At 40.3% G+C, this 18,985-nt stretch overlaps 1 protein-coding gene across 6 annotated transcripts in view; it reads left to right on the top strand.

Annotated features, from left to right (window-relative positions):
• The first annotated feature begins 6,643 nt into the window (after positions 1-6,643).
• BRSK2 (BR serine/threonine kinase 2) overlaps positions 6,644-18,985 on the top strand; it is a 585,161-nt gene continuing 572,819 nt past the window's right edge. For all 6 annotated transcript variants that reach the window (XM_070765086.1, XM_070765110.1, XM_070765119.1 and 3 more), the window contains exon 1: positions 6,644-7,150. In XM_070765086.1, the coding sequence (XP_070621187.1) occupies positions 7,057-7,150 (94 nt within the window). In that variant the 5' untranslated portion in view covers positions 6,644-7,056. The remainder of the gene's footprint in view (positions 7,151-18,985) is intronic.

The following is an 18,985-nucleotide window of genomic DNA, read 5'->3' as shown; positions in this document are numbered from 1 at the left end:
AACTGTTACTGAACTCCTACTATCCTTCATCATGATCCATGCTTGCCAAAGCTGAATGGGGAAGGGCAACATTTCCCATCACAACTCAGCATGTTAACAGGATTCTAGGTATTGTGTTTTTATAGGACAGGTGGAAAATTGTTATGTAGGGAGTGGGGGAGGATGCATTTTCACTAACCAGTCTTAATTCAAAAGACAAACTCTTTAAGATCAAAGAACTTCAAAGCCAACCAGCTGCTTTTGAGCCAGCCTCCTAAAAATAGTTTACCTAACAAATATCTGTATGATTAATAGATGGTAGCAAAGTGACAAACCAAACTCTTAATTCATTCCTGTCATCTAACGGATTTTTGCAGCTCAGCAAAATTGGGAGTTTGGAAAAAGAGATGTTACCACTGTCAAACAATTAAAGACTAAAAATCAAAAATCTACTTCCATTCCTCAGAGTTCATCAATAGACATTAATCTACCTCCTATCTTTATTTACATATGGATTAACATAGAAACATAGAAGACAGACGGCAGAAAAAGACCTCATGATCCATCTAGTCTGCCCTTATAATATTTTCTGTATTTTATCTTAGGATGGATAGATGTTTATCCCAGGCATGTTTAAATTCAGTTACTGTGTATTTACCAACCATGTCTGCTGGAAGCTTGTTCCAAGGATCTACTACTCTTTCAGTAAAATAATATTTTCTCACGTTGCTTTTTATCTTTCCCCCAACTAACTTCAGATTGTGTCCCCTTGTTCTTGTGTTCACTTTCCTATTAAAAACACTTCCCTCCTGGACCTTATTTAACCCTTTAACATATTTAAATGTTTCGATCATGTCCCCCCTTTTCCTTCTGTCCTCCAGACTATACAGATTGAGTTCATTAAGTCTTTCCTGATACGTTTTATGCTTAAGACCTTCCACCATTCTTGTAGCCCGTCTTTGGACCCATTCAATTTTGTCAATATCGTTTTGTAGGTGAGGTCTCCAGAACTGAACACAGTATTCCAAATGTGTTCTCACCAGCACTCTACATAGCGGGATCATAATCTCCCTCTTCCTGCTTGTTATACCTCTAGCTATACAGCCAAGCATCCTACTTGCTTTCCCTACTGCCTGACTGCACTGTTCACCCATTTTGAGACTGTCAGAAATCACTACCCCTAAATCCTTCTCTTCTGAAGTTTTTGCTAACACAGAATTGCCAATACAATACTCAGATTGAGGATTCCTTTTCCCCAAGTGCATTATTTTACATTTGGAAACATTAAATTGCAGTTTCCATTGCTTTGACCATTTATCTAGTAAAGCTAAATCATTTACCATATTACAGACACCTCCAGGAATATCAACCCTATTGCACACTTTAGAGTCATCGGCAAATAGGCAAAGATATATCATAACCAGCATGAAGGTTCCAAGAATTCACGGGCAAGTAAGTGAACTCCACTGGAGAATTGAAAGGAATACCTAATCATGGAGTGGCCTCACTGCAGGCTTCCACAGATTGTTTTCAGCTGGAATCAATAAACACCTTGAATCTGGATCTGCAATACATTTTTTGACAGTTCACAAGAGGAAAGGAAATAACTACCAATGCTCAGTTTCAATATCCAAGCAACAGTATTCAGATGCAACACTGATTTGTATAGTCAAACATGTTTTGCCATAGCATGTTCTACAATCTGTCCTCTGTGTAAAACAAGGCAATGTTAACTGAGATAAATCAGGATTCAAGTAACTGGGAATGTGAGGTGCAAGCCCAGGCATATCCAGAGGGGGGAGTGTGAGGAAAAAAAGAGGAAATAATAATAAGTACCCCTAACTGGTTTATATTTACCTAGAGGAACTCAGAGCATAATTGCAACCTTCTCTTCTCTAACCTCATCACTGAAGCTGCTGTTCCTTATTTCACTCCTCTTTGAAGAATAATCCTAAAACTTGTAGTGACCTTCAGTATAAGCCACACGAAGCAGTACAGTACATATTTAGCTCTATGCCATATTTCCCACCATCTGGATCAGATCTAGGAAACCTATCAGAGTATTATGGTCCACAATTCTCACTAATGTTGATCATTTGTCATTGAGCTGAGATTGCTAATTTTAACTTTTCTGTGTGGGATTTATTTAGTGCTACTGTTGTGCTGTTATGAGGTGTATAACATCTTGTATACTTCATCTGAGGACTGTTCTGACCTCCCAGCAGCCCATGGAGCTGGTAGCGGATCCTATCCGAGATGAGGCCAGTGAGGCCATGCGCAAGTGACTTGTGCAGCTGGAACCTGAGTTGGAAAGTGAGGAGGCTGGAGACCACTCGGTGCCAGAGGCAGAGGTTCACCCAGGACTATGTTTTCTCTGATCCATAGCTGGGCAGAACAGGGACATGGACAAGATCTGCGAGGCAGATTCTTTTAAAAAAACTGCTTCACTGAAGTTAATAAGAGGGAAATTCTCATCGTAACTTCCAGGACTGGTTAAAGATTTTGTTAGCAATGGAACTTTAGCTATGAATGAAGTGGTACACCATAGAGTCTTCAAACCTGGCAACTTTAAGACTTGTGAACTTCAACTCCCAGAATTCTCCAGCCAGTCACAAATCTTAAAGTTGACAAGTTTGGGGATCCCTGCTATAGAGAGTAAATATGATAGTCATTGGTGGTGTCATATTCCACTGTTGTTTCTGATTGATCGCCAGTGGCAGAATGCTACAATCAGTTGATTTCTAATGACCTATTTAGAAAGAACTGCCAGTGTGTTTGCATCCAAAACATGCCACCATCATGCTAACATGTATCTTACAGACAATAGCCATGATTTCCCTTTTACTGGTGTGTTAAATTTCTACTGAAATTTATAGTATCTCATCCTGCCTATTGTGGATTGTCCCTAAATTGCTATAGCATGGAAACATTTAAAGCAGAATTTTAAAAACTCATTTCAAATTCAGTTCATAATTGATGTAAAACTGCAAATCCTGCGATATAGTAAAGGGACTGATTTTATAAAGATTCATATACAGTGATCCCCCAATTATCGCGAGGGTTCCGTTCCAAGACCCCTCGCGATAATCGATATTTTGGGATGTAGTGGTGCGGAAGTAAAAACACCATCTGCGCATGCGCGCCCCTTTTTCCATGGCCGCACATGCGCAGATGGTGGAGTTTGCATGTGGGCGGCGGGGAAGACCCTTCGGCCGCCCAACAGCTGATCTGCTCCGCAGCGCGGCAGCAGCAAGGAGCCGAAGATGGGGTTTCCCCGTTGCCCAGGCAACGGGGAAACCCCATCTTCGGCTCCTCGCTGCTGCCGCGCTGCAGAGCAGATCAGCTGTTGGGCGGCCGAAGGAACCTTCCCTGGGTCTTCCCGCCGCCCAGGCAAAGGGGATACCCCAAGATCGCTTGCCGCTTGCCCGTTCGCCCGCCCGGCTGCTCGCTTGCCGCTTGCCGCTTGCCGCTTGCCCGTCACCTGCTTGCCCGGCCGCTCGCTTGCCGCTTGCCGCTTGCCCGTTCGCCCGCCCGGCTGCTCGCTTGCCGCTTGCCGCTTGCCCATTCGCCCGCCCGCCCGGCTGCTCGCTTGCTGCTTGCCGCTTGCCCATTCGCCCGCCTGCCCGGCTGCTCGCTTGCCGCTTGCCCGTTCGCCCGCCCGCCCGGCTGCTCGCTTGCCGCTTGCCCGTTCGCCCGCCCGCCCGGCTGCTCGCTTGCCGCTCGAGAGCAAGAGGGGGAGAGATAGAGAAAGAGAGAGAAGGAAAGAAAGAGATGAGAGAGGGAGGAAGAGAGTGTGAGAGAGGAAGAAGCAAGATAGAGAAAGAGAGAGAGAAAGAAAGATGAGAAAGGAAGGGAGTGACGTCATCGGGTGGAAAAATCGCGATATAGCGATTCGCAATGAACGGGATCGTGAAACTCGGGGGATCACTGTATATGATTTAATTGCTAGCCAATTAATCTAAGCCAGGTGTCTGCCACCTGCAGCTCTGGAGCCACCTGCAGCTTTTGGGGCTCTTTGCTGTGGCTCCGTCAGGTGATCCCACTACTGGCTGGTCCCACCCCTGGCCCTCCCCTCCCAGTCATTCCTTGCCTGATTTGAGAAGGCAAGAGCAACGCCGGGGATTGAGAAGCAGCAGGAGCTGATTCTCTGGCAGGAGGGGGCGGGTCATGTGACTGAGTGGGGTGAGTGATGTCAATTTGACCACATCCACTCAGGTTTTGTGGCTCCCAGTGTTTTATTTTCTGTGGAAAATTGGTTCAAATGTCTCTAAGTATTTAAGGCTGTGGACCCCTGATCTAAGCCAATCTAAGAATGCAAAACTGTAAATAATCAAACTTAGAAACACACACACACACACACACAAACAAAACATCTCAGCAATAAAACATAACAGCTCTTTGACTTGCTTGAAGCAGTAATCAAATGGATATGACAGATGAACATGCCATCAAAACAACCTATAACAATTCAAATTTGTGAAACTATAAAAAATAAAGTCTTGCAAGTAAAGCTGGCATCAACAAAACTGCAGTTAAATACAGTCAGTGGAAAGGCTTGTTGTAAAGGTAAAAAACAGTGCTCTGCAACCTTAAACACTCAATAATTAATTATTAATTATTTAATTATTCAGTACTGGAAAAAATAGAATAGAATCCAGGAGACATTTGAATAAAAGACCTACCGCTCCACCACCGTGTGAAACTGACCCACATTTATTTTATTCATTGATAACCTTGAAATGCTGTGAACAGAATGGTGGGAGGAAGGAACTAAAAGGTGGGACAAGGTGAGAGTTCCCAGGTTGCCTAAAAGCTTTGCCAAGCTGTAATACATCAGGAGAGATGACCAGATTGTTATTTTACATATACAGTATTGCAGCAGAATTGATAATAATAAATCAGTTCAGGGGCTGGAATCTACTGTCACACTATGAAAGGGCAGATCTGGGCTAGTTCCAAGCTGTAACAGAAATTCCACGTTGAAGTGCTTTGATAGAATCCTACACATTGTTTTGGTTTGGTGGGTAGGACTAAACATCCCTTAGAGTGGAGATCCATAATCTTAGAGCAAAACTGAGACATTATTACCGCAGGTAACTTCATTCTAAAATGAACAATGGGGTTGTCCCAAAGGTGATTTTTCTTTCCAGAGGCAACTGGACTTTGTTTTTATTGGAAGACATTTCACTTTTCATCCAAGAAGCTTCTTCAGCTCCGACTGAATGGTGGGGAATGGAAGGATTTATATAAAATCAAGAAAGTCCAGTTGCCTCTTGAAAAAGCATCTTTGGGACAATCATAATTTGGAATCTCCATAGATGAACAATGGTGTTAATGATGGAAAACCTAGACTACAGGTCACAGAAGATTTAGAAGTTCATGTGTGTTATATGGGACAGGACTAGACTGTATGCAAAAATGAAAAACAGCTTATTTTTCTTCAGCTACATGAAGATAATCTAACAGCACCTATTGCTTGTTTAAGTCTAGAGCTTGTATTACTTTTAAGTTTTAAGAGTTTTTTTTTAAAAAAAAAAGAAATGTAAGAGGATGTTGTCTGAATTGCTTAAGTCTAAACACGATAGTACTTTATATCAATATTCCATTTTAAAATCATCCTGTCATTTGGGAAACATTAATTTACACCACATACTGAAAATCCAATTGGCTTTTTGCATAAGATAAAACTAGTGCCAGGAGTGTGCCATTCAGATGAAATTGTTTCTTTCCCCCAGTTGAGTTCAACTTAATTTACTAACTGCAACAAAAATTTACCCTGCTTAGATTCAGTTTTTGGCCTTTTAATATTTTTTTTTTAAAGAATAGAATAGAATTCTTTACTGGTCAAATGTGATTGAACACACAAGGAATTTGTCATTGGTGCATATGCTCTTATTGTACATAAAAAGAAAAGATACATTTGTCAAGAATCATGAGGCATAACACTTAATGATTGTCATAGAGTGCACATAAGCAATCAGGAAGCAATCAATAGAAATATAAATCATAAAGATACAAGCAAAAAATTACAGTCATAAAGTCATAAATGGGTGAAGATGGGTGATAGGAATGATACTAAGATTAATAGTAATAGTATTGCAGCCTTAGTGAATAGTTTGGCAGTAGTGAGGGAATTATTTGTTTAGTAGTGATGGCGTTTGGGAAAAAACTGTTCTTGTGTCTAGTTGTCTTGGTGTGCAGTGCTCTGTAGCGACATTTTGAGGGTAGGAGTTGAAACAGTTTGTGTCCAGGATATGAGGGGTCAGTAAATATTTTCACAGCCCTCTTTTTGATTCGTGCAGTACTGTATACAGGTCCTCAATGGAAGGCAGGTTGGCAGCAACCAGATAGCTCCCCCGCCCTCGCTCTATGCAGGCAAAGTTTGAAACAGGACAGAGTTTGAAACGGGGATTAACCCCTGTGTCCTGACGAGACCAATCCCCTCGCCGTTTGACGGCGGTTGCCATTGGTTATTTATACGATGTTCGGCGGCAGCAGCAGCCGCGACCGATGCTTCATGGCCAAGGCAAGGTAGTGGATGGAGAGGAGGGGAGGGGAGAGGGGCCGGGATGCTGCCGGGGATTGGTTGCGCCTCGTGTCAGTCGGAGCGACGGGCCCCAGCGCTTCCGCTGCTCCAGCTCCTGCTGAGCAGCTCCTAGAGCGAACTAAAGCGTGCGGGTGGCTGAGAACCGGCACCATGCTTCGGATGCTCGGAGATTTCCCCCACCCTTAAAGCCCCGGCTGAGAAGTCTTCCTGTGGGCATCCCTTCCCCTTAGCAGGACGGACAGGAGGAGGAGGAGAAAAAGCCGAGGGGGGAAGGAAAAAAAAGAGAGAGTTAATTTTCCGCCAAGTGGACGAGCATCAAGCAGAAGACTCCGTGAGAGAGCGAGAGCGAGAGAGACACCGGGCGCTTTCCTTGCACTGCGGGCAAAAACCCCCGGATTTTTTTTTTAAAAAGGAACCAGACACGAAAAGAAAAAAACCCTCAACCAACCCCCAAACCCGAGCCCGGAGCTTCCCCAAGCGGGATACCAGGCGCAGCATCGCCGAGCGTTTCAAACCCCAGCCAGGTAGAAATGACCTCAACTGGCAAGGAAGGCAGCGGAGCTCAACACGCGCAATATGTTGGACCCTACCGCTTGGAGAAGACGCTGGGCAAAGGGCAGACAGGTGGGTTGTTTCCCCGGCACCGCCGCCGCAGCAAAGCCAAGCAAACCCGGGAGAGAAGAAGGTGGCAGTCGCGGACATGACGGGAGATGGGAAGAGTCCCTCCTTGTCTTGTCGCTGTGGCCTCTTGCTATTCGAGGGGGTTCCTTTGCCTTGTGCGGCTCTTATGGGTTTTTTTTTGGGGGGGGAGAGAGATTTGGGGGTGATTTGAACCTTGTTTCAAAGCCCAGCTTGCTTTGTGTGGATCCCTCCTGGAAAAGGGGTGGTGTTCTGGTGACAGTCAAAGTGCCGGTGGGGAGGGGCTGGTAGAATTGGGGGTGGGAGGTGGGGTGGGGGAGAGATGCTCAGCTGCTGGTCCATTTGGCTTGGATTCAGGGCATGGATTTTCTTATTTTTTTAAAAAAGGAATCGTGGATCAAGAAGAGGAGGAGGAGGAAACAGGGGAGTCACCAGCAGTGTTTTATGACATCATGATTGAAAAGGGTGTAGTCTTGAAGGTGCAGTTAGTAGAGGTGTGGGGAAGAGAAGACATAGAGTGCAATTGATGGCACGGCCGTCTTTGTTGACGATTTTGGAAGGCAACCAAAAAATGGGAAGGGGTGGTCACTAGGAAAAGAAGAAGAAGAAGAAAAAAAGAATTGCAAATCCTGCCCAGGATGGTCTTTTTGTTTGTTGTTGTTGTTGTTGTTTTCCCAATAATCACAATTTTCTGCTGCTTAGAGTCAGCTTCCCTGTCCTGCTGTCAGATGCCAGAGATTTGTTGTTTGGTGGGTTCTCTGAAAAGAACAATGGCAAGGAATATTAACAGAAGGAAAGAGAGTGTGGGCCATTAGCCGGGAGCAGGTGTGTTTGCCCTCAGCGATATAATTAGATCCCCTCAAATGTATTCAAGATTTGGACTGGCTGGTTCTCTGCAGCACTGGGATGCACTTCAAGGGCACGCAAAGAGTAATGGCAAAAGAAAAGGCCCTGGCAAAACACTGACAAATCTTTGTCTGCCAGATTTCCCATATTTTTTGTTCTCCATTTTTGATAACAACTCCAGTCGGGGCCCTCTTGTTTGGCAGCCTTTGATTCAGGGACCCCAGAGTAAATTTCAGGTTTTCTGAAGTGTCATATTGAGAGATATAAATTTTTTAAAAAGTAAGATAGATAGGTTCCAACATTCATGCCTTACGATAGGTCTTTTTGGAAGACGGTTGGTGTTAAGAGTTATTCCTTATGGTGGGATGATAAAACATGGTGCATTGTGTTTTGCTTTCCTTTAGAGAGAGAGAGAGAGAGAGAGAGAGAGAGAGAAAGAGAGAGATGAGCTTTGCCCATCTGTTGTCTAACGGATTTAATAGGCGTTTCCATCTCCAGCTGCTGCCTCTGATCGCCTGTTTTCTTGTTGCCCTGCATGGCAGCAGCTCTGCAGTCCCTGCAATTTTCTTGGGGACAGAGTTGAAATCCAGATCTTTCTGTGAAATAGGCCAACCTTTTCTGAAACCCATTTAAGTGTGCAACCCTTCTCCACTCTTCTTTTTCTTCCTCCTACCTCAAGCCCCATAGCAACTGCTTGTCCGCCTTGTCAATGGGAAGGTTTCTGGGAAAAGTGCTGCTTTAAAACGGAAAGTGACTTTTATTTGTTTGTATCTTGCTCCTTCTCATATTGCAGGAGCTGGAAAATCAGTTCACCTTTATCCCCCATAATGCTGAGGGCTAGATAATTATTTTTTTTAAAAAAAAAATTACAGCTCCTTCCACTGTGAAATATATCTTGACATGAATAACAGAGCTGAGGAATATGAAATTGCTGCCAAAATGATTGCAGTATTATGGCGCACCGATAAAAACTGTGGATGCTGTTTCCGGAGGTGGTCTCTTGCCCTTTGCTATGGCCATGTAAAAGAGGCCTTAAATCTTATGAACTCCAATCTTATCCTCATTACTGTGGGTTTTTTTTGTCTACTTCCAGTTGAGGTCTCTCACTCTGCCCCCTCCCACAGAGTTTGGGTTATCAACTACGATAGCAGTATGTCAGATTGATGATTTTGGGGGGGGGAGGCTTTGCCAGAAGTAAGTCCTTATGAGTTCGGAGGGACTTGCAAATAAGTAAAGAAGCAAAAGAGCACAACCTATAGATTTAGATCATACATTTAGATCATCATGGGGTATTATTCAGCTAAAGGGTTAACTGCAATTTGTCCTCCCCCTTCCTTCACTAATCTTCCAATCTCCCTTCTGAGTGATTAGAGAGTGGGAAGGGGGAGGAGGCAGAGCCTGTGTTCAGAGAGAGGCTATAGTCTACTTTTGCTGGTCTTTGAGGAGCCGAATTAGAGCAAAAAATGTTGTTTGTAATGTTATAGGAAATTTTAAATGAGCTTCCACTCTTCCGGTCCTGATGTTCGTTCATACAATTCTGGGATACGCAGATAAAATCTAAATGTGTTTTAAAGACCAAAGAATTATTGGTATATAGAGTTTTGATGCTGTGCTTACTTGGGAGATAAAACTGAAATCAATGGGACTTACTTCGGGGGGGGGGGGGGAAACCTTGCATGGAATTGGAAATATTTGTTTTCTTTCTCCCATATTCAAAATAGATATACTGTATTAAATGAATTATGGACAATTTTTGGGGGGTATGGTACTTAGATTTTTGTGTGTGTGGAGGGTGGGAATCAGTGATTTATAGCCAAGCGATGCCACTTTTTGTCTATCGTTCCTAGATTCCTGAAAAGGAAAAAAAGGGCATTTAGTAAGCTTCTGGTGGGGAGTATCTGAACATGTGCACTCGGTGATTCAATAATCTTGTGCTCAAGAAGCTGGCGGTTCAATAAAGTTGTGTAGACAGTTTGCAACTCAAGCAGAACCATACCATACAAAGAAGGAAAAATGAGACATGGAAAGCATTTGCTGATACTTTTAAGGTAATTTCATGCAATGTATCATGAATCCCCAAACCATCCAAAGTTATCCTGAGGTTAGATGGGTGGTCAATACATTTTATAAGTAAATAAATGAGTATTCTATTGTCTTTATTCTCCCGTAAGTTCATATTTGTTTGTTATGTTTTAGTCCCCCACCCCACTTAACTAGTGTTTTTGCTCTAAAGTTCTTTATTCGAAGTTCGGGACCATCCATTTGCTTTGCTACAAAATACAGAAGATCAAAGCTAAAGATTTGGGAATTGCTGGCCTTGGTCCCAACTGAACTTGGGACGTCTTTAGCTTCTCCATAATTTTAAATGGCAGGCTTGATAAATGAGCATGAAACAAGGAGATTTAAAACAGGCAGTAAGTCCAGAGGCTACATCTATGCAGCCATGATGACATCTATCCTTGCATGTGCACAACTGACCTGGCAAACCATATTCAGGACACGATACATTTTAGGGCTCTGGATGATGACAATGCTAATTCTCCTTCACAGCGGGGAAAGCAAAGCTGGTCCGGTAGAGTCTGGCACATCAGGCCTGCAGCAAATGATTGATGTCACAAAGGGAGGATTATGGTCTCCTGGTTTCAAAAGCAAGAGGAGAGCACTGAGCAGAGGGGCGCATAACAATTGCCTGCAGTCTTGCTGTAATATGGACAGTGTGGCAAAACCCGGGGGAAGAGATTCTTAATAATGCAGTGTAAGAATTCCATGCATGTATAATTAAAGTAGATTGTTGTAGTCAGACAATTGCCCCTTTGTTACTGTTATAAAGCAGAGTTTTAAAAAACGGTTGTGCTGTTGTTTTCCAAAACTTGACTTGCAGGGAATCCATTCAATGGGAGGAGAGAAGGAGATGCAATAAATAGAGTGGTAATATAATTTTACAAATGTGATTATTAGATTATGAGGAAACGTCTTGAAAATGTCGACACAAAGCAATTGCTTTTAAAGGGACCAGCAAGCGATGGTTCACTTTGGACTGAAATACTGTGGCATAATTAATTATAGGAGGTTTGCACTGTAATTAACTGTAATGAGCAAAAATGTAGTATTTTGTGTTTGCAGCAACACACCAGGAAATTTGTGCTTAGATAACAATTCCAATTCAGAAGTATTATTCAAATGAAGCTAAATTGTCTTTAATTTGGCATGGCTGGTGATTTATGTGAAAGTGATATTTCAAATATTTTTCACAATGCAGTTTTATTTAGAACTAGCAATATGTCTTTATGTTTTGTTTTCACTTGGCTGATCTTTATATATCTGTTTTAATACTCCAAGTCTCAAACACTTTAAAGCCATATCTGGGGATATTGCACTAATTTTATTATTTTTATGGAATGGCCTAATCTCAACACTTGTATGGCAGCATTATAGCAAGTTAATACAGTGGTACCTCTATCTATAAACGCCTCTACGTACGAACTTTTCTACATAAGAACCAGTTGTTCAAGATTTTTTTGCCTCTTCTCAAGAACCATTTTCCACTTACAAATCTGAGCCTCCGAAACTGTAACCAGAAAAGGCAGGGACAAGCCTCTGTGGGGCCTCTCTAGGAATCTCCTGGGAGGAAACAGGGCTGGAAAAGGTGGGGAGAAGCCTCTGTGGGGCCTCTCTAAGAATATCCTGGGAGGAAACAGGGCCTCCACCCTCCCTGTAGTTTCCCCAATTGCACACATTATTTACTTTTACATTGATTCCTATGGGAAAAAATGGCTTCTTCTTATAAACTTTTCTACTTAAGAACCTGGTCATGGAACAAATTAAGTTCGTAAGTAGAGGTACCACTGTAGAACTAAATTACATTCCATGATACTTTAGTTGTTATTAATAAGCTCATGATGAACTTGATATTTTTCCATCCTAGTTGGATGTCTTTTCTTTTTCAAAAACAGTTCTCAAATTTTGATGGCACTTTTTTTTCTGAAAGCCTTTTGAGTGAATATAATTCAGATTCTAAACCTATTCAGAAGCATATACTATTGAGTTAATGGATTTCATATCTATTCACAGGCAGATTTACCATATACTGTAGTGCAAAAATAAAATTACTTTTGCTGTTTGATTCTGTATAATCTAGACAGAACCTCCCAATTTGAAATGAATTTAAATTAGACTGCTCAAAAAATAAAGGGATCACTTAAACAACACTATATCTCCAAGTAAATCAAACTTCTGTGAAATCAAACTGTCCACAGGAAGCAACACTGATTGACAATCAATTTCACATGCTGTTGTGCACATTCAACTTTGTACAGAACAAAGTATTCAATGAAATATTTCATACATTCAGATCTTGGATGTGTTATTATTGTTCCCTTTATTTTTTTCAGCAGTATATTATGTTTGCTAGAAACCCTCAAAACTATAATCAAGCATGAATGGAAGATAGCACATTGAGGAAGATTAGTCTAACTTTATCAACTTGGGTTGAAACCTTTCTGTGTGATATCATGGCTTCAGTCATGTAGGTGGCTTGCCTTTCCTGATAAATGGAGCTAAATTTTTCAATTTTAAAATCATGGTATCCTAAGCAAAGTTTGGTAGGATTGGAAATGGAAGACATCATTTTGTGGTCCTTCCAATAGCAATAGCACTTAGACCAAGGGTCCTCAAACTATGGCTTGCAGGCTGCAAGCGGCCCGCTAAAGCCATTAATCTGGCCCGTGCAGGACTATGAGGTTGCCCTTTGGCTGAGTGCAGGACTTACCTTTGTGAGCCCCATGGGAAGTAACTGAAAGGTAAGGCCAGTAATTTTGCCCTGCAAAGATGTTCTGAAGGTGGGGGAAGTGGAAAACCATGCACACAGATGCCTCAGGAGGCAAGAAAATGGGTGAAACAGCTAATTTGTGGCAAAAAACCCCACCCCAGGCCATTTTTCTCTGGTTTTGGCCTGCAGTATGCTTCTGGAGGCAGGAGAGGTAGAAAATGGGGCACATAAGTGCTCCAGGAGGCCAAACAAACCTGGACTTTTTTTGCCTGTTTTTGACCTGCAGTATGCTTCTGGAGGCAGGGGAGGTGAAAAACGGGGCATGCAGATGCCCCAGTAGGCTAAAAACAGGCCTAGATAGATAAAAAGCGAGAGAGGGAGAGAAAGACCAGAAAGAGAGGGGGGAGACACACACACAAACAGAGACAGACAGACAGACACAGAGAAGATATATATATATATATATATATATATATATATATATATATATATATGTATGTGCATGGGACATATCTATATCTCTGTGTGTGTGTGTGTGTGTGTGTGTGTGTGTGTGTGTGTGTATATATATATATATATATATATATATATATATATATATGTAGATTGTTCTGAGTTCGGGTTTTGCCCTGTGTAATATTTTGCATGTCTATGCGACGTTTCGGCGAAATCACATTCACCATCATCAGGCTGAAGTTTCCAAGCTTCGTGCTGTTGTAAAATGTAAATGTAAAACATATATATATATATATGTTAAATGTTTATATATATATATGTCACATTTTTTTTTGCTGAATTTGAAAATTAAGGGACACTAGGATAAATCTATTTTGGCCTTATTTTGGCCTCATCAGCTAGCCATACCCACTGGGACTTGAACCTGCAACCTTTGCTTTGTAAGGCAGAGAATTATCCTCTAGGCTACAGTATCCAATCCCTTCAGCTCTGCACCAGGGAGATATATCAAAGTCCGTGGGGCTGAGAAGAATTGCTGCAAAACTTAGTTTCCTGAAGTGGACCACTAGACTCTTAAACAAATAAAAAACTAATCTAGTCAAAAGAGCAACATGCAAACAAAAGCAAATAAAATACCCCCAGGAGCAAAACAAATTAAAGTTTAATCTGTGTGCATTGTTTAATGGACTGTTAAATTGGCCATGCCCACCCAGTCCCATGACAAACTAGCCACACCCACCTAGCCGGTCCGCGCCCCCCCCAGCAGTCTGAGGGATCATGACTTTGTCACCTGTTTGAAAAGTTTGAGGACCCCTGACTTAGACTTATATACTGCTCATAGTGCTTTACAGCACTCTGAGCAGCTTAAAAAGTTAGTATCAATTATCCCCAACAATCTAGGCTCTTATTTTACTGACCTTGGAAGGAGGGAAGGTGAGTTAACCTTGAGCCCCATCACAATCAAACTCCTGGCTGTGAGCAGATTTAGCCTGCAATAATGCATTCTATCCACTGCACCACTTGGGCTCATCAATCCCACTAAACAAGATTTGTAGGTCCAAATTAAATTGCTTCCCTATATTCAGAACAACCCATTTGAATGGATACCTCTTGTTTGTGTTAGCATGTATTTAAAAAAAAATTCTAACATGGCTAATTTCAATTCCCTGAATGCTCAGCAATGACCATTTGAAAGGGTGCGTTGTTTGGAGTGAATTATTCCAAACTATGTCATATCAAGAGGATTTTTCAGAGAGGTTGCAAGAGGGATGCTCTCAGTAAAGTAGTGCCGCCCAACCCAATTATTTTCTTCTTGAACTTAAAGAATGAAGCCTGGTGCCTGCATTAAACCCTAAAAATGATGATGTATGCAAAAAAAAAACCCTAATAATCAAAACTTAATAAAGAAAAGGGTGGGCATATTGGCATGAGGTAAAGTAGAGTAGTTTCACAGTTTCAAAATATAACAGGATTGGTCGTTGCTCTGGCATCAGTCATGGCCAGAACTTTATCTAGAGTTGTTTGGAGTTCCAGCTTAGGATTTTGGCCTCTGTGATAAACTACTATTAACCCTTTAAAAATTATGAAGCATAAATGCAATGTTGTGGTGTAGACTGTCTCTTCTCATTTGCTCAGATGTTAGAGAACTCTTTTACTGTTTCCTTTACTTTTGGTTTTGTCTGTATTAAAACAATATTTTATTATTCTGATTGAGATATAAACTTGGTGAGAAATTAGCAATAGCACCTAGACTTATATACCCCTTAATGGTGCTTTACAGCCCTCTCTAAGTGGTTTACAGAATTAGCATATTGCTCCCAACAATCTAGGTCAGGGGTGTTAAACTGGCCGCCCACAGGTCAGATGTGTCCTGTGCAGGCCATGCCCCCCCCTCCGCAAATAGAAAAAACATCACGAAACGTCACATGATAACAATGTGACGCAGTGAGTTTGACACCTGTGATCTAGGTCCTCATTTTACTAACCTCAGGAGGATAGAAGACTTAATCAACCTTGAGCCGGTGAGAATTGAACTCCTGGAGTGAGCAATGAGTTAACTACTGGTCACATTTGATTTCAAATGGATTATTTATAATTAGAAATGTGTGTGTGCATTCAGCTTGTGAGCTTTGATCTTTAGGAAAGGAAGGAATGGGGTAGATTTTACTTTGCTAGCTGTTGCCAACTATAGGGCTGTATATTCATTTAGGCTTGATTAAGGTGTTTATATATTGAAGCACTGTGTATTTTCAGAACAGTCTTAGAACTGAAGCTTTCATTTCTTGTGAGAAGGACGATTTTCTGAGTACCATGATGCTCCATGGGTTCTTCAGAGAAGCTATATTTAAGCTGTAGAGCCAATAAGATACATACCTACATGATACATCTCCATATTTGAGTTGAGTTTTATGGACTATTGACTTTTAGAAGCTACTTCTGATTAGGAAAATTTGTTGATATGATATTTGGCACCTGGTAGAAAGGATAGACCCATCAATATATTCCCTCAAATAAGGAAAAATAAGGTCAGCTCTTGAAAAGGCTTTATGATTTGGAAATCATAGTGAATTTAATTAATTTTAATTCCTTAAAGAAAGGACAAAATATTAATTTCCATTAGCAAGCAATTTTTCTGAAAGGTAGGAAAATTCTGATACATTTAGGTCAAATTCAGGAAACGTTTAAGAAAACTTGCCATTCCGAAAGGCAATAAAGTCCTAACTTTTTAAGAGTGTGCTTAAAACTTAGAGCTGTAGTATTGGCTGGTCGATGCAAGAATTGTTTTTTAATGCTGTCCTGTGACTGCCTAATGGTATTTCAATGTTTCGAAGATTTATATTGCAGATTTTGGAGTTTTTTAGTTTTTTAGGGCAACTGGTGAGAATTTTAGGAAACATCTTACATTTCATTAAATTAAATTAATAAATTTAAGCAATAAGAAATATAATTTGAAATTCAGAAGAACAAAACACAGACAAACACAAATACATAAGCAATAAGGATAATTTTGCCTTGTAGCAATTGCTGGGATTGCTTTGAAATATGCAGGTCATTTGTGTCGTTTTCTTTTGATAAAATGTCACATAAAAGATGGATCACACTATTTATATACCTGAATCTTAAATATTGCCATGTTAAATTTTAAGATTAATTTAGCTACGATAATTTTCTCACGTATAGTCATTTTTCCTTCATCTAGGTTATTTTAACTAATTGTTATTTAAATTAAGAATCATAAAATGAAGTGACTCAGAAGGTGGTCCATAGTGACTAACATTAGCATGCCAATTAATTTCACAAATAGTAATAACACATAGGTAACCTGAAGCAAAAACTGATGCTAGTTTTAATATTGTTAAAAGTATTATGTATTAAGAGGAGAACAACAGTACTTATTTAAAAGACTAGTAGTTCTTTGGTGTAATGACAAAGGTGTTAGGTTAGAAACCAGAAGAACCTGAGATTTAAACTTCTCCTAGGTATCATAACTGGCCAGATGTAGGAGAACAGCAGATAGAATGGTTAAGTGTGTCATCAGCTTAGAATCATTACAGAGCCAGAAACTGTCCAAATCCAATCTCCCCTTGAATTCTGTTGATCCTGATCTGGTGCCAATTTTGTATTGAACTTTAGTTGGCTAGATTGCTGTGGGCAGACGTGAGCATTAAATCTTTGAACTGAAACTTAACATATGGTCTTAACAACAACTACTCTTAGTTTAACTCACCTCACAGGATTATTGTGGAGAAAAACAGGAGACATGAACATTAAGCATCTACACAGCCTTGTCTTGACCAAAAATAAAGGTAGGATAAAAATCCAATAAACATCCTTTTCCCACTTTGCTTTTGAGTTTGGTTTATTTTGCTTTGATGTATTGTAAATTTGGAAACTGTGATGGATGTTTTTACATAAACATGATGCTCTTGTAGATTTAAATATGAAATACTGAGATTCAAAGTAATATAGGTAAATTATGTATTATTCTTCTGCTTCTATTTCAAGATAGCCCATGCTCATGGAATTATACATATAATGGCATAATCCACATATACAATAGCTATCATGTTAGCAAACTCAGGATAAACCTAGAATTGTAGACATTCAGCATTTTGAAGATAAATCTTCTTGGCAATGTAGAGTGCTCACTGGCACATTGTTGACTAACTAAGTAGTCAAAAAATGAGAGTGGGACAGCAGGTAAAAATAGAGTACTTGGAAAAGGAGGGGAACAGGTATATAGGCATAAACATGGATACAATTGGTAGTTCGCTTCCTGATTCATACAAGATAAACTATATTAAAATATTACTATGATCAGAAATGTAGACTGAATATAAGCATAAAGTGTGCGTGATTTAAAAATATAATTGAGCAGGCTTCTCTACAGTTTTACATCCACCAAAAAAATCCAGGAAGGAAATGTAGATATGGGGAGGTAATGGAATGGTTTAATCTTGAACCAAAGCACTTCTCATTGCATTAAGGCAATTTAAATCATACTAAGTGTCATGACGTTATCAGTGGTGCTGGGATTACATAACTAAGTTGAGGAGGAAGGAAATTGAAGTGGAAAAAATAAAGTTGATGAAATCAGCCCGTGTAAGTTACAGGAGAATTTTGAAAAATCAGCCTTTTTTAGACGCTTCAGGAATTGTTGGAAACTATGATGTCATTAGCTTGAAGCAATACATTAATATTGCTTACATTGGTAGGTCAGCAAAAAGAAAATGATAACTTCAGCAAGTCATTGTCAAAAAAGACTATGTTTATTCCTGAAAATTTGCTCTCTAGCTCAGTCTCTGATGTCGATTGATTGATCTGAGAGCCAGACGGCAGAATTAACCCTGAATGGTAACAAGCAGAAGCTACTGTTTTTCTATTGTGTAGCAAGACAAAAAGTCTAAAGTTCTAGTATTTATTTTCTACATGGCTAATAGCCATTAGGTTTCCATCTGAGCAAAACATCAGAATGATAAGCAAATCTGTTCATGCCAGTATTTTATAGAATACATTCTTTATAGTTTAAAGAAGCCTGTGTCATAAAGTGACACAAGTTTCCTTCAGATTGGTTTCTTTGGAAAAAAATGAGCTTTTTAAAATTGCAAACCAATTGTATTATGATTAAATTGTACTCTTTTGTGGTTTGCTGGAATAGAAACAATCCACTAGCCCTAACAGAGAAGCTTAAAATACATAAAAAGAACATAAACCAGTGTTCCCTTTCTTCATGTAGAACATGTTCATTACTGGGGTCAAATCTTGCAGACACTTCATAAATGAAGGGTGTCCATCATTAATTGATAATTTATACATATCATTGCTTGGGTAAAGAAAACTGCCTAATTCCTCATTTTAATAAAGTAGTCCATGATTCCAACTCAAGAACTGAGAAGCAGATGCTAACTTTCTCAGTCTCATTTCTAATTTAAATCTATATAATGATTTCTTCTCCATTTCGGCAACCTGATTCTTGTATCTATCTGCTCACTGTTGAATATGTGCATCCTCATTACTGATTTCCTATCAGAGGTGACATCCCTGGTTCACCTGGTTGGTTGAACATTTCTGGGGTTTGGTTTCATATATGATGGCTCCAAAAAGCCATCAATGAGACAAAGAATCATGTGCATATGTGCCCATCAGACAGATGGTCAATTTTGATGTCAAACACCTGTTTGAGAGGAAAAAGCAGGAGCTTGAATTTACTCATTCTTCCAAACAAAGTGATTGGAGGATTATTTTTTTTT

The sequence above is a fragment of the Erythrolamprus reginae genome, chromosome 1 (assembly GCF_031021105.1).
Source record: "Erythrolamprus reginae isolate rEryReg1 chromosome 1, rEryReg1.hap1, whole genome shotgun sequence".
In the NCBI taxonomy this organism is placed as follows: Eukaryota; Metazoa; Chordata; class Lepidosauria; order Squamata; family Dipsadidae; genus Erythrolamprus; species Erythrolamprus reginae.
This window is presented reverse-complemented; position numbering and strand designations above follow the sequence as displayed.